The 14,404-nt window shown below is 36.7% G+C and overlaps 1 protein-coding gene across 4 annotated transcripts in view; it reads right to left on the bottom strand.

The window, feature by feature from the left end:
* Positions 1 to 234: 234 nt before the first annotated feature.
* The window catches only part of Itgb8 (integrin subunit beta 8), an 84,839-nt gene continuing 70,669 nt past the window's right edge, over positions 235 to 14,404 (bottom strand). For all 4 annotated transcript variants that reach the window (XM_010641093.3, XM_010641095.3, XM_010641092.3 and 1 more), the window contains 7 exons: positions 13,982 to 14,071; positions 10,481 to 10,615; positions 7,468 to 7,873; positions 4,802 to 5,027; positions 3,409 to 3,515; positions 493 to 656; positions 235 to 398 (listed from right to left, as the gene is read on the bottom strand). In XM_010641093.3, coding sequence (XP_010639395.1) covers positions 276 to 398; positions 493 to 656; positions 3,409 to 3,515; positions 4,802 to 5,027; positions 7,468 to 7,873; positions 10,481 to 10,615; positions 13,982 to 14,071 — 1,251 coding nt within the window. In that variant the 3' untranslated portion in view covers positions 235 to 275. The remainder of the gene's footprint in view (positions 399 to 492; positions 657 to 3,408; positions 3,516 to 4,801; positions 5,028 to 7,467; positions 7,874 to 10,480; positions 10,616 to 13,981; positions 14,072 to 14,404) is intronic.

The following is a 14,404-nucleotide window of genomic DNA, read 5'->3' as shown; positions in this document are numbered from 1 at the left end:
TAATATATATATATTTTTAGGAGCAATTGTTAAAAAAATCCAGTTTCCCACAAAGTATTTTTTTAAAATATTTTTTTAGAAGTTGCACCTGAAAGTCTCACGAGCATTTAATTTGTTGATATCCATTTTTATTTCTTCGGGCTTCTCACGTCGATAGGTGACTGCTCGTGTGCAAACGCTCTGTAGAATCAACGTATATATAATATATATATATTTTTAGGAGCAATTGTTAAAAAAATCCAGTTTCCCACAAAGTATTTTTTTAAAATATTTTTTTAGAAGTTGCACCTGAAAGTCTCACGAGCATTTAATTTGTTGATATCCATTTTTATTTCTTCGGGCTTCTCACGTCGATAGGTGACTGCTCGTGTGCAAACGCTCTGTAGAATCAACGTATCCTTGATGGAGAAGAAATATTATTATTAATTTAGGGCCTAAATATTGCCAGGTACTAATGTACTGATAATCATCACTTTTTTAGGACTCACTGACCTTTTTCGAGGTGGATACTCTGTAATCTGATGAGGACTTAATTTTATTACTATTCCACTGCAGTATCACCTGCCTGATGATAAGGACTTTAAGCAACCCAATCAAGAAAGTAACTATGAATATGATGAAAAATATTCTTAAGTAGCTTGGGCTGGATAAACATTCTGTAATAAAACAAAATAAACATATAAAAATCAGGATTAATAAATCAAAGGATTCTATCAAATGATACTTACATTTCAATTTACAAATCCATATTTTCAGACCAGAGGACTCTAATCTTTATTGCACATTTATCATTAAAATATTTTCAACATATAACCTTCCTTTAGAAAGTAGACACAGTTAAAGCATTCAGTAACATTACTTCTTTGCAGCTAGATCCTATAATTGCATCAGTTGGGATATGTCCAAATCCTTTACCCAAATATAATTTTATTCATGATAGAACAAGGGGCAATTTTCATGGTGTGTACTGCTGAGCACTAAGTGTAAAATAAGATTTTAAAATGTATCTGATAACTCTGGGTATATCTATCTATCTATCTATCTAGATAGATAGATAGATAGATATGGGTGTAACATAATAACAGATCTGTTATTATGCTTTCTCTTCATTTGTTGCACATCACTAATGGAAAATAAACATCTGCAGAAGCTAAAATCAGTTATCACTCTAATAGATGAATAAATATGTCCTCTGAAGTTGCAGCATAAGGTTTCATTATTATTACACATGGCTTCTTCAGGAAATAGGAGTGTCCAATTTGGGACAATATATAAATCTCTTTATATTAATTTATGTTTTACTTCTCTTAACCAAACATATTCTATTTGCTTTTAAAATTAATGACGTATTTTTCCAAAACAAATAATTACTAGTTGGAGAAAGAAATGCTGTAGTAAGAGGAGAGGCATGCTAGTCCTCTGTGTTAGCACCAGTCCTTTGGCAAACTCTCACTGGAAAAATCTGTGGCTGGCTCGGCTATTGCCAGAGATATCACCCTAATCTTAGAAGAACAGCATTGTATAAAAGCAAGTATTTCACAGAGCTCACCAGCTGCCCCAGATTCATAAAATTACTTCTTGGCCTAAAGAAACACGTGTTGTTCCACCCATCTGCAGACTTTGGGAACTTTGTCTAAACTCGAAGTCTCCCTTGTAACCAAGAAGGCCTCTAGGGAGAGGATTTGCCAAGACTGGGAACAGTGCATCATCATCCAATCGTGGGTGATACAGGCCTGAATTTGTAGTGATGGCCAAGTATGTTCTTGAGCAAGGCAAGAACTCAGTGACAAGGGCAAGAGGTCCTATCCCACAGAGCCCAGATTCTTTTGGTCAGTGATAAGGGACTCTGAAAAGAAGGTCAAAGGCAGACCCTCGCGCTATTCAATGTCGGATTCGAATGCAACTCTTCCATTACAAATCTCAGGGAGACAGAATCCAAAATACTGTGTTCAAAGGAGCCCTTTGAGTTCAGCACAGTCACCTTCCGGTTAATGGCCCTCCTGCATTTGTGTGGACAGACTGTCATTTCCCTTGGCTGACTCAGGCCACTCAGTTGCTAAGGCGGATCCTCAGCGGGGGCACGTGGCATGGTCCTACTTTCTGGCTCTTTTCCAGTGGGAGCTTAGCCAGAGAGACGGAACGAAGACCCTTTAAGTGTGACTGAGTGGGTAGATAACAGAGGTGCCTAAGAAATGCCCTTTCCCTCTTCTTGCACAATAGTTGTCAAGGGGAGGGAAGTGCTCTAGCTACTGACACATTTCAGAAGTATTTCTCCTGGGTTAAGACAGAGGACATTTCCAGGGCTTAAATCTGCCTACATTTTTAAATGCTGTCATGGATGCTCAAACATTTATCCCTGACCTCTGCTTTTCTTAGTTTAGGTCAGGCCAGGGCTTTTCCTAAGGAGATTTAAGGGAATACTATTTGTAACAACACTTAAGTCAGAGTAATGTTTACTTAACATAATAAATGACATGTTAATAGTAAGGGCCCTATTTATTAGAAAGGCACTTGGCTTTCTGGAGTGATTGCTACAGCCCCAGCTGGCAGCACATGGGGCTCTTTTCAGAGCCAAATTCATTACGGGCTATGATCAGTGTAGCTGTGAAAGAAAAAGAAAACAAAGCTCGGGAGAAAGTTTGTTCTTCTCTGCAGTCTCATATAGAGTCTTACAGACTTTGAGGTTGGTAGTATCTTCCTTTCACAGATGAGAAAACTGATGCTTAGGGAAACTTGTAAGAGGGCTGGTATTTCCTAACTAGTAATGCAAAGGGCTTTAGGCTAAGGTCCTCAGACTGAGAGTTCCGTGTCCTTTCTGTCATGCCACAGTTGGTTGTATTCACCCTAAACTGTGGAATGAGAAGTTCAGCAATGCTCTTTTGAAGTTACATGTGCTGTAAAAGCAGATCACTGTTGCCCAGAATTTTATGGCTTCACCTGAAATATGAGAGCAAATGTTGATTAGATATGAGGATGGTCTGAACTGGAAGCAAGTTGGAGTTATGAAGGGAAATGATGGCTCCACAAATCTTAACTCTTAGTGAAATGAGTCTACATGGGGAATCCATATTTGGGGCTTAACTGAGGCCTTTCTAGCCAGTTCATTTGGAAGCCCCTCATGGAGGTGCTCAGCATGGGAAGAGAGCTGGAAAACGAGATGGGAAACCTAACTAGTCAGGAACACCATCTCTGAGAGATTTACACAAAGGAAATACAAGTTCACTAAAATGCATACATGAATATGTGCAGGTTTTGTCTACCTGTGACACCTCAATAAAGCTGTTTAAAAAATAAAGCAGTGTTTTATAATGAAACCAAAATCAAAGCCATTGGCCCTTTCTTTAGCATGGTTCGTTACCGGGTCTCAATACATACCCTGCATTCTTTGAGCATGAATCTGTGACGTACCTGATGTTTGTTCCACATAATGCTGATCCAGGAGAGCACATGAGGTTTTACACTGAGCAAGTACAGCTTGAGACAGGTTGTGAGGGTGAAGGCATTGCATACAATTCCTGTGAGGGGCAATTTAAAACATTTATTCTTTAAAAATGTATAGGCTGTAACATTTTCTATGGATAAGTACAAAAAACAAAATAATGCGAATTTTGATAAGCTGTACTAGAAAAAATCATTATTATTTGAAATATTGCTTAAATATTACTTAAATTAAAAATTACTTAAATATTACTTAAATTAGTACACACAATTATGAAATTTTACAATGTGAGGAAGTAAATGGTTTAAAAATTTGAATAAAACAAATTAAAAGGTACAGTGATGTTTAGATTAGTGGTCTCTGAGAAAGTCTAAAATTGTTCCTGGAAAAATACTAAGACAAAACAATAATGTTACCTTCATTTAATGTGTCACCTTTCATATATGGATCACATTTCTAGACTGCTTCATAGCCACCATCATTTTTAATCATTAAAAATAAAACACAACAATAACAGCTAACATTTGCCATGAGCTGAAGATGTTTTTTATACAAATCATTTAATTCTTTTATAGAACTATAGCAAGGCATTGTTATTATCCTCACTCTATCAGGAAATTCAGGCACAGAGGATTTTTCATTAGTACACATTTGCCTTACATAATGATTACATTCATCAGGGGAAATTAGTGCCTGTACATGACATCTTCATTCTTTTCCTCCATTCACCTCCCCTCCCTTCACCCTCTTCCCTTTCCCATTTACAAAAGCTCTGTTTCTGTTCTTTTCTTCCATTTTTCTCTTTTTATGTAAATCCCCTTTCCCTTCTGCCCCACACACTTTTAAGACTTGTCCAATCATACAATTAACTAGTAGCCACCTGAAATTAGTGCCTGTACATGACATCTTCATTCTTTTCCTCCATTCACCTCCCCTCCCTTCACCCTCTTCCCTTTCCCATTTACAAAAGCTCTGTTTCTGTTCTTTTTTTCCATTTTTCTCTTTTTATGTAAATCCCCTTTCCCTTCTGCCCCACACACTTTTAAGACTTGTCCAATCATACAATTAACTAGTAGCCACCTGGGTAGCAGGCAGCTCCTCTTTCCCAAAACTTACTTCAAAAAAAAAAAAAAAAGTAAGGTAGTGAACACCTGGATTTATTGTGATGCTCTCACAGCTACTTAGTGACCAAATATTGGAATCCCATTACCCTAATTCCTCAAATTCCCTATTCAATTACTTTTTGAGTACGATGGTTACAGTTTATCTGGCAGCTATGAAGTTTAAGGAAGGCAAAATAAAGAAAAAAACCAGCTGTCCTAAAGGACTGTCTTCTGTGTATGGGAGACAGAGACTTCATACCAGTTTTCACTGCAGGCTGTGTGGCAGGTGGGGCAGTGTTCACAGAAGCGGCCGATGCTCCTGGGATCGGTGCATTCGCACGTGCCGCACACACACGTGCCTCTTCCGCTGCACACCTGGCCCTTCGAATTGACACAGCGCTGAGCTGATGCTGACGGGCACTGGCACCGATCCCCATCCCAGCCACTGAAGCACCGGCACTTGCCAGCTTCACACTCTCCGTGCCCTGAAACAAAGCCACACCAGGATCTAAGCAATGGAGACCCCTGGCTTTGCGAAGTTTCCAAACCTGCATTCCCTTCCCATCTCCATGGAAACACACGGGCAGTCAAGGGAATGGAAGCAGCATCAGTTTGTATCTGGCTGACATACATGGCGCCAGCATTGAGGAGCGTCTCTTTTTAAAGTTACTCTGTTGTAGATCATCTCCCCATACTGATACAGGTGCTAACAAGCATAAGGGGCCCTTGCTTTGGTGCTGCCAGACCACCTTCAATGTCATTGTACATTCAGTTTTAAATTGAAACACATAAATACAAAGAAGCGAAAAAAGCTGAAATGATGGGAAAATATGAATACTCAATTAATAGCTTCTACAATGTTTTCAATTACTGCAGTCTCACTATTGTCAAAGGCCACTGACAACTTTGAAAGACCTCAGGACAAACACTGCCAGTGCTCCAGTGATGCTCAGGCCGGGTTTAAAGATCAGGTCTTCTGAGAAGTTTAAGCTACCCTTTCACATCCACAGAACATTATTTAGTTGGTTAGTGAGGCAGGCCTAATCCAGGCTGTGAGCTTGTAAGTGTAGGAAAAAGGAAGATGTGTGTGTGTGTGTGTGTGTATTTGGGGGGGTGTGCTTGGTGGTGATGAATACATTGAGGGAACATGAATTATACATAATTGAGTGGATTTTAGACTCTGTGACCAAGATTTAATATGGTCTAGTAAACTAGAAGTCTCCAAGAGGGAGTACAATTTACAGGGTTATATAGTATTTCTCATGCTTATTTGGCTACAGAACAACCAACATTTTTTCCCTCTCTCTTTTCCTTCATTTTACCCTCCTTTCCTTTCTCTCCCTCCTTTTCCTCAGCTCCCTCTCCCTTCTCTTAGTGCTGAGCACATCATAGGTTAAGTGTCCCATAGAGTCTAATGTTGGATCAGCTCAATTTGCTAAGTGTAAAACTAATGAGATCCAGGCCAAACACACGTCTGCCAGACCCCGATCCCTGCACAGGCCATGTGCCAAATCATAGCTAGATGACCTGTGAACATGTGTTTTTATTCCCAGAGGAGGCTAGTGGAGAAAATGCATGTCAGCCCTGCAGTTTGCACTTATCCACACACAATCCAAAGCAGATTCTCAACTGCTCGGGGGTCCTTCATACCACAGTCATATAGAAGGATCAGTACGTTGATTGTTGAGACTTCACTGCAGAGACTGGGACTCTCAAACCTCTCTGAAACTTCTTTAGGAGACTGACAGCTATAGGTAATGATCTCAGAAAATTCTTTTTCTTCCCTATAAATTAGTATTTCCTTTCTTTGTAAAGTATAATAGACAGCTGTTGGTTCATTTTAATGTCATTTTTAATCCAGCCTACCCCACAATGCTAGTTACAACTGAATAAATGTTTGGGATATAAAACATTGTATATGGAAGAGGAAATAAAAAGACAATTTGCCATTGCACACCGAGGTAAATTTTTAGGCCAAATTTTTAGCTTACACAGAACAGAACTTATTTTATATGTTTGTTATTTTCATATGCTTAGGATAATGAATTATTTCTGTGCATCAATAACTTTACAAATATTAATCTACTAACAGACAAATACTAAAAAGATGATTTCAACATAAGCAAATTTTCTACACTACCATGAAAAAAAGTTACAGAATTCAGACACTAGGTAGTCTAAATTATCAAAAAACTACTTTATTTTAACTTTCAAACAATGTACAGATTTTGTGGAGTCTAACCTGTAGGTGGCAGTAAACTGAATTATACAAAAAGTAACCATTATACAATTTTTATTTGAACTTATTTCATTTTAAAATTTGGTTTGTGTGTGGCTGCAGGGACTAATCTAGATTACATAGTAATCCAGTATTTTCTTGGAGAATGCTGTCCTTTGGCAATTCTGTTGTTGGTGATGTTTTCAAAATAAACTGGCGAGGTTTAAATTGCCACAAACTTACAATACCATCTATGATGATGCATTAAGAATTTGCCAGTGAATGAGAAGTGTATTTTTATAGTTCACTTCCGCTTATCCTGATAGAAATGAAACCCTCTGAGTAAGCCGCAGGGAGTGACCGCTTGCCAGAATGAATCAAATGCTGTGGAGGAATACCCTTATTCTTCTAGAAAACATGTCAGCCATTATCGGTAATCTCCTTCTCTGGTATGATTCTTTCAAAGATCAAGGAATACATGAAAATAATAATTAATTTTAGGTTCTTATTTGGAAGTATATCTTGTATATGTAAGATATATATGTGCTATAAATGTATTGCCACAGACTAATTTTACAGATTATAAAACTTTGAACATTAAATTCAGATTCAGTGGTGGCAATTTATAATGTGACTTAAATGTACATTGACATAAATGCTACTGTGACAGTGATTAGTCAGAACTGCCTGTATATATTTATACTTACCAGCGCACAGATCTCCATGGTGATATGGACAAGAAAAATCATCCTTTTCACAATAGTTTCCATAAACTTTGCCAAGCTTAGTTTTGTGACATAAGCACTTCCCACAGATACAAACTCCTCGACCACTGCAAACAGGTTGGTCCCTCTGTGATTTGCAACCTTCCGACAGAAATCCGCCTTCATCAAAATGACAGTTACTCTCATCACACTGCAAGCACTTGGAATCCAGAACAGTTTCATCGACACACTTCCCGTTCGGTCTTCTGTGGTCTTCACACTGACAGCTGCAGCTTCTGTGTATATGAACTTTAGTGGTTTCATTGAAACCAATTGGTTTGATAATTGCATAGCTTTTTCCTCCTGTGACATCACAGCTTTTCATTGTAACTGTCACATTGAAAAGAACCTAAATTTCAGAAGGAAAAGAAAATACATGTACAGCTTTTAATTTTCATTGACAATATTATTTCTGCTAATAATATTTGAATCCTTATGATATACTATCTTAGAGAAACTAACAGTATTTATAAAATATTAGCCAGGCATGGTGGCACATGCCTGTAATCCCAGCACTCAGGAGGCTGAGGCAGGAGGATCGCTGTGAGTTCGAGACCAGCCTGGGCTACATAGTGAGTTCCGGGTCAGTCTCAATTACATAGTGAGACCCTGTCTCAACCCCCCCCGCATCTGGGCTACATAGTGAGTTCCAGGTCAGTCTCAATTACATAGTGAGACCCTGTCTCAACCCCCCCACAAAACCACACAAAATATAAAATATTAATAGTATTTATAACAATATTTATAAATTAACAGTATTGTGTAGTCTCATATGTAGATGAAAACAATTCCCTTTATCATTTATTTTCTTTGAGAATTATTTATTTATAGAATTAAAGGAAGAATTATTGCTAATTGCTTAAAATACATTCATAAAAAGAACTGAGTGTGCCTATAGAAGTGTGTACTCCATTTTTAATATTTAATTTTTTAGAGAACTTGACAAAGGATGGATCCATTTCTGGATTGAGCTCTGAAAATTCGAGGTTGCTGAATATCCAGCACTGGGGATGTATGTATAAAACCGAAACAAAGGGCTGCTGCTCCCAAGTAAAGTTTCAGAGTTAAACTCTAGTTGACATAGATTGTCAGAAGGGGAAACATATGAGGCTTTCTCTTATTTTACCCAAGGAAACCAACTTTGGACTCATTCTCAAATCTTACGACTTCAACACAGAGTCACACTTTGATCTCAATGAGAGAAATTAATGCAGAATTATAGAACTAGGCTGGAAGACATTGGTTTTTCCTTTCTTCTCCATTTCGATTTTTTTCACAATAGAATTGATTTAATATATCTATTCATATTTTCATTTACCTTATTGTCCTCAGGGACTGTGGAAAAATAACTGTGTTTGTGTGTATTTTCACATTGGAATGAAATTTCTTACAGTTTAAAAATAATTTGTGCTAGGATTTTTGATTGGGAATTTTATATAGCATCATACAAAATATCTAAATTTAGGATTATCTATGCATTAGGAATTGGAATCATTATTATAATATTAAAATTAATACAATTGATGTACTTAAAATACTTTTGTCTTTAAGAATATTGAAAATTAGCAGATGTGTAGGATAATGTCAATGTCATTACTAATACAGCAAAATTGGGGCTTAAATAACTAAGAGGTCATGTGACTATTCTGAAAATCAAATTGTTTATAATATTTGGTTGGAAGTAAAGGAGGAAAGGGACATAGGCAAGGAAAATCATACAAAAAAGATAAAAAGTAAGGAAAACCATTCTAAATTTGACATTTTATGAGTTAATTTTTCAGAAAATAAATGTGTTACCTTTTGCTAGAAAAAAATTTCTCTCAATTTAATGAAAACCAAGTGTGTATTTTGTAAATTGGTATAAATCTTTTGAATAAAATCCAAGGGATTATTATAGAGGGAATTGCAGAATTAGAAACATGTGATAATTTAAAGTACAAAAGTTGTACTTTGTAGGCACAATTACATTACCCAAAAATAGCAAAGTTCAAGAGGAAAAAATACACTTGAAAGAGAAAGTCCTCTTTTATTAATTTTAGAGTCTTAGAATATTCCATCTTTTAATACTTTTTTCCCTATAACATGACACTGAAGTAATTAATAATATTGTAGAATCTTAAGTTAGAAGGAAGAGATATTAAAAATCTAATCCAAGGGCCAGGGATTTAGCTCAGTGGTTGTGCCTCCTGCCTTGCAAGTGCAAGGTCCTGAGTTTGATCCCTGGTACCAAATGAATAAGTGAATGAATGAATAAATAAATCATAACAATGAGAAAATGGATGCCTTGAGAGGTAAATGACTAACTAAAAACCACTTCACCCTACAAGGATTTCCTGTAAAAGCATTTTCTGTTCTCTGTTGTGCCAATTCTCAGAGAATTCCTCTTTCCTGTCGTCCTGTTTCCTGATGCTTTTATCATCTGGGCTTCACTTTCATCGCCTTTAGGTTAAATGATGCTCTTTATTGTTTGTAACAAAGTTCCTTACCTCAGCATGAACTTATTGAGACAATTGCAAAGTGAAAGAGTTTGGAATTCTTAGCCTTTCTAAACTTCCCCATTCTTTCCTATGGTGCATTACTTACAGCTTCACATTTACTCTGAGGATGAGCAGTGAGGAACTAGAAAGGCATTGGCATCAGTAGAATTATAGTCACTACTTGTTTAAAGAGATGAGTTTTCCTTATGGATACTGGTTGTGACACCAAAGTGTGAAGTTACTACTACTGAGTGTTTAAAATGGTGCCTGTTTATTTATTTTAGCATGAAAGTTGGAGAGAACAGTCGTCTGAGTGAAAACAAGAAGGAGCTGTGTGAGAAGAGACAATAATAGTTACTCTGAAGTGTAAATAAGATTCTTCAGAGGAGCCGGTGGTTTTTCAGAATGGATTGATAGTTCTGCAGAAAAGCACGCCAAGAAATGGAGTGTATCTTAAGTGAGGAAAGCGTGGTACGTACTTCATCCTTGCTTGTCACGTTTCCACACCCATCCAGGCCTGGCTTTCTGGCCCCATCCGGGCAGATGGCAGTTATGTTAAAATAGACACCTGGTACCTGGTTTTCTGCTTGAACTTTCACTTCGGAAATGAGCTTCTGCAAAGAAATCATTTTGAAATTACTGACCACAGTAGTTTCAAATGTAAGCAACAAAGCAGAGTCAGGCTTATTAAATCATTCTAGATCTAATTTTGAACTAAATTAGAATCTGTATAAAAAGTTGAATTAAAATCTGTTTTTACAAAATGAACTAATTATGTTTGAAATATGTAAGAAATACTGAAGGATTAGATTCTCTCCATTTAAATTTTCTATTTGTACACACGTATCTATGGCTGCATTTCGATCATTTCCAAGTTATTTCTCATTCAGCCTGGGACACAAAAATAATCTTTTAAAATTCAGCACTATTTGTGTTTTGATAAAGTATAAATAACATACTGGGAACAAATATTATAAAGGGTAAATTTTGACTACTTGCTTCTGACATGTATGGCTAAACAGACATTTTAATTTCAAGCAACTTGAGTGTCACAAATTCCAGAATGTTTTCCTGATACAGAGTTGAGAGGTACCCCTTAGGGAGAACACTTTTATACTATAGGCACGAGAATTCTCTGACAGACGTGGTTAATTCTCTCCAAGCATGGCCTACAATTTTTTTTAAGTCCCCAAGGCCTGCCTGTGTCAATTAAATTTGTTCCAATACTTAATTCTAAAATAGGGCCTCTTACTGAGCAGGAAACCAGCATTCATTCACATACTTATTTAGAGTCATTGAGTCAACATCTTTTTTTATGCCTATCATATACTAGGCACCTACTAATTTCTTCCATCACAATCTCTGACTTCCAAAGGTTTCAGCTACCTGAAAAATATCCTTAAGATATATGTACAATATATTCCATGAAACTAGAGCCTAACACATGCAAAAATCCATACCTCATACTTGTAAAAAGGAAGGGAATAATAAAATATCAATATCTATAACTGTATCTGTCTCTGTTTCATTTATATCTAAGAAGAGTGGGTGGCATGTATGAAGTTAAAAAGAAATTTCCAGTGTCTTTTAATTCTTAACTTTAGTAATTTTACTTCTTAAATATTATAATGTATAGTTTTAGTCTCCTGAAAAGCTCAACCACTGCAATTATTAATTGAATAATTTTAGCAAGCCAACAGAAATTTCCAGCAGTATACAAATAATGTTGACAGCCAAAGCTTTGACAGGTCAGAAGGAAACGCTTAATACAGAAAGTGCTCTCAGCTTGCCATTGTGAAATTTTTCTTCTTTTCCAACTTTAAGCCAGTTAAACCAATGTTTTTCAAGCTGTGTGTGAACACAGATCTCTAAATCTCTGAATTTTTTGTTTTGAGATTTAGAAATTAAGCTCCTTACACTGTTTCAAGCTTCAGTTTTATGAGGCAGACTCTTATTTTTCTGATATATAATTCTTCAATTAATTGTGTTTGAGTAACACTATGAGGACAAAATGAAATTTTGGACGAATTCAAAAATGCAGTCACATAAAAGCGAATTAGGACAAGTTTTTTTCTAATTTGCTAGTATTCTTACATTGTAAAGTTAATCAGAACCACAGAGGGCTAACACATCCCACACTTCCTGGGAAATGAACACGAAACTGCTGTCTTCTATTGGCACAGGGTGACAACACAGGCAAATGTACACACTTTGAGGTGTAAAAATGCCTACCAGTGTAAGTCCCTTTCTTACCTGGACTATTCTAAGCATAACAAACTATGAACAGAAATGAATTGCAGCTGAGTGTGGTGGCACACACCTGTAATCCTAGCTCTCGGGAGGCTGAGGCAGGAGGATTGCCTTGAGTTCAAGGCCAGGCCGAACTACATGAGACCCTGTATCAAAAGCAAAACAAAACAAAACAGGATCTCCCCAAAAGAAATTAATTGTGTACACATTTGATTTTTCTTTAATAAAAAACACCCCCATTATTAATGATTTTTTTTTGTAACAGTGTGAGAAAGATGTAATTTACGATGTTTTTCCTTTTTTTTTTTTTTTTTTTGGTATTTAGGTTTGAACTCAAGACCTTGCACTTGTGAAGCAGGTGCAGTGCCACTGAGCTAAATCCCAATCTTATGATGTTTTTCCTTATTTAACATCGTTTTCAGATATAGAAAGAAAAATCATAGGCAAAAATAAATCTAGTAAGATTTATTTTCCTTTTAAAAAATAAGTTTAAACAGGTTATTCATTTTATATTCTGTGTCTATCGCCTGTCATTTCCTTTGTACCGAAGTTGATGGCAGATACTGCCTGAAGAAAATCAGAAGAGAAGCCTGAGGATGGTCAGCAACACTCTGGCTACTCTTTACTTGGTGAATTCTGCATGTGTTGGGAGCAGAGTCAGGGAATGTGGGGAAGTGAGACTTTAGAAGTGCCCCATAAATTCAAGGTATACATCATACATACGGTGTCATACAGCAGGAAGCACTGGGGCACGGGATAGAGGAACACGGGGACTCAGACCCTGCCTTGGCTTAGTAGTTGTGACTGATTTGCTTCACTTCTCTCTGAGCTTTGCTTTCCACACATACAATAGCTGACACCTGCCTCAAAGGTCAGGCATGAGGATTAAATGAAGTCATGTATGGAAAGTGACTGCTTCTTCTTCTTCTTCTTTTTTTTTTTTTTTTGTACCAGGGATTGAATTCAGGACCTCGCGCTTTTGAGGCAGGTGGTGGAAACACTGAACTAAATCCCCAGCCTGTGATGCTTCTTAAAGGTAGGATGAAAGTAATAGCATTATTACAACATCTTGACAGTGATTATTACATCCTGGCATGATGTGGTTAAGAAAACAGATGTTTCTTTTTATCTTCTTGCACTCAGGCATCGCTCTTTGCAAAATTGATGAGATGATAGCATATGACCACTGATTCGGTACAATTTTCTATCTGTTAGGGTGATTCTTTTAGTCAAATTCCTTTGGTAAGACTGCTAGATAATTGTGTGAGCAATCAAATGATCATAGAGAAGCCAGCAGAATCTTCTGAGTAATTTTTACATCCCTGATGGTACATTCATGAAAGACTGATGCTTTAAATAGCAGTGTGAATTGCTTACTTTGTGACACAGGGATTGGTGCAATTTCTTGGTAATAAGCTGCATTCTCTAGCTATTATTTGTGACTCAAATCACTGGATTTGAAGGAAATTTAGATAGCCTCTGGCACAATCTGAAGTTTATTGTCATGAAACAAGGAAGGCACAGAAAACTGAAGAGACTATCACAAGGGTAGTAGCAACTTCATGGCAGAGCCAGAGCTAAACTCCATGCTATAGTTTCTTATTTTGTGTTCTTTCTATCACTGCTTTCATGATACTACTGTTAACTTGTACTGACATGATACAGAATTAGTTTCTTACTGCAGCACTGGGCAAGTTTCTTTGAAAAATTTGAGTATAATTTATACATACCTTATAGGATTCAACTACTAGATTGTTGAGGTTTGCAGCTGTTGATTCTATTTCACCAGCAATGGTGCCAGGCAAAAGTGGTAGAAGTTCCTACAAAAATATATCAATAGCATTTACAGAACATCATGCCATGGTGAGTAATCAACAATTACAGTCTTGTAATTACCAGTGGACAGTGAGCCATTGCATGAGTGGAAAAAAGTCTCAGACATAGAAAATTTAAGCAACCCAGAAATGGTAGTATGTGTGCATGTGCATGTATGTGCACACGAGTGTCTTTTTTTTTATGGACCTCCAACATAGGACAGAGGTGAAAAAAGATGATTTTTATTTTTCTTTATTTTTTATTTTTATTTTTTAATTTTATTGAGTTTATTGGTACATTTTAGGGATACAGTACAGTTACATTTATTTGGGGTCATG

The sequence above is a fragment of the Fukomys damarensis genome, unplaced genomic scaffold (genome assembly GCF_012274545.1).
Source record: "Fukomys damarensis isolate Sample0158 unplaced genomic scaffold, DMR_v1.0_HiC HiC_scaffold_4, whole genome shotgun sequence".
NCBI classification, from domain to species: Eukaryota; Metazoa; Chordata; class Mammalia; order Rodentia; family Bathyergidae; genus Fukomys; species Fukomys damarensis.
This window is presented reverse-complemented; position numbering and strand designations above follow the sequence as displayed.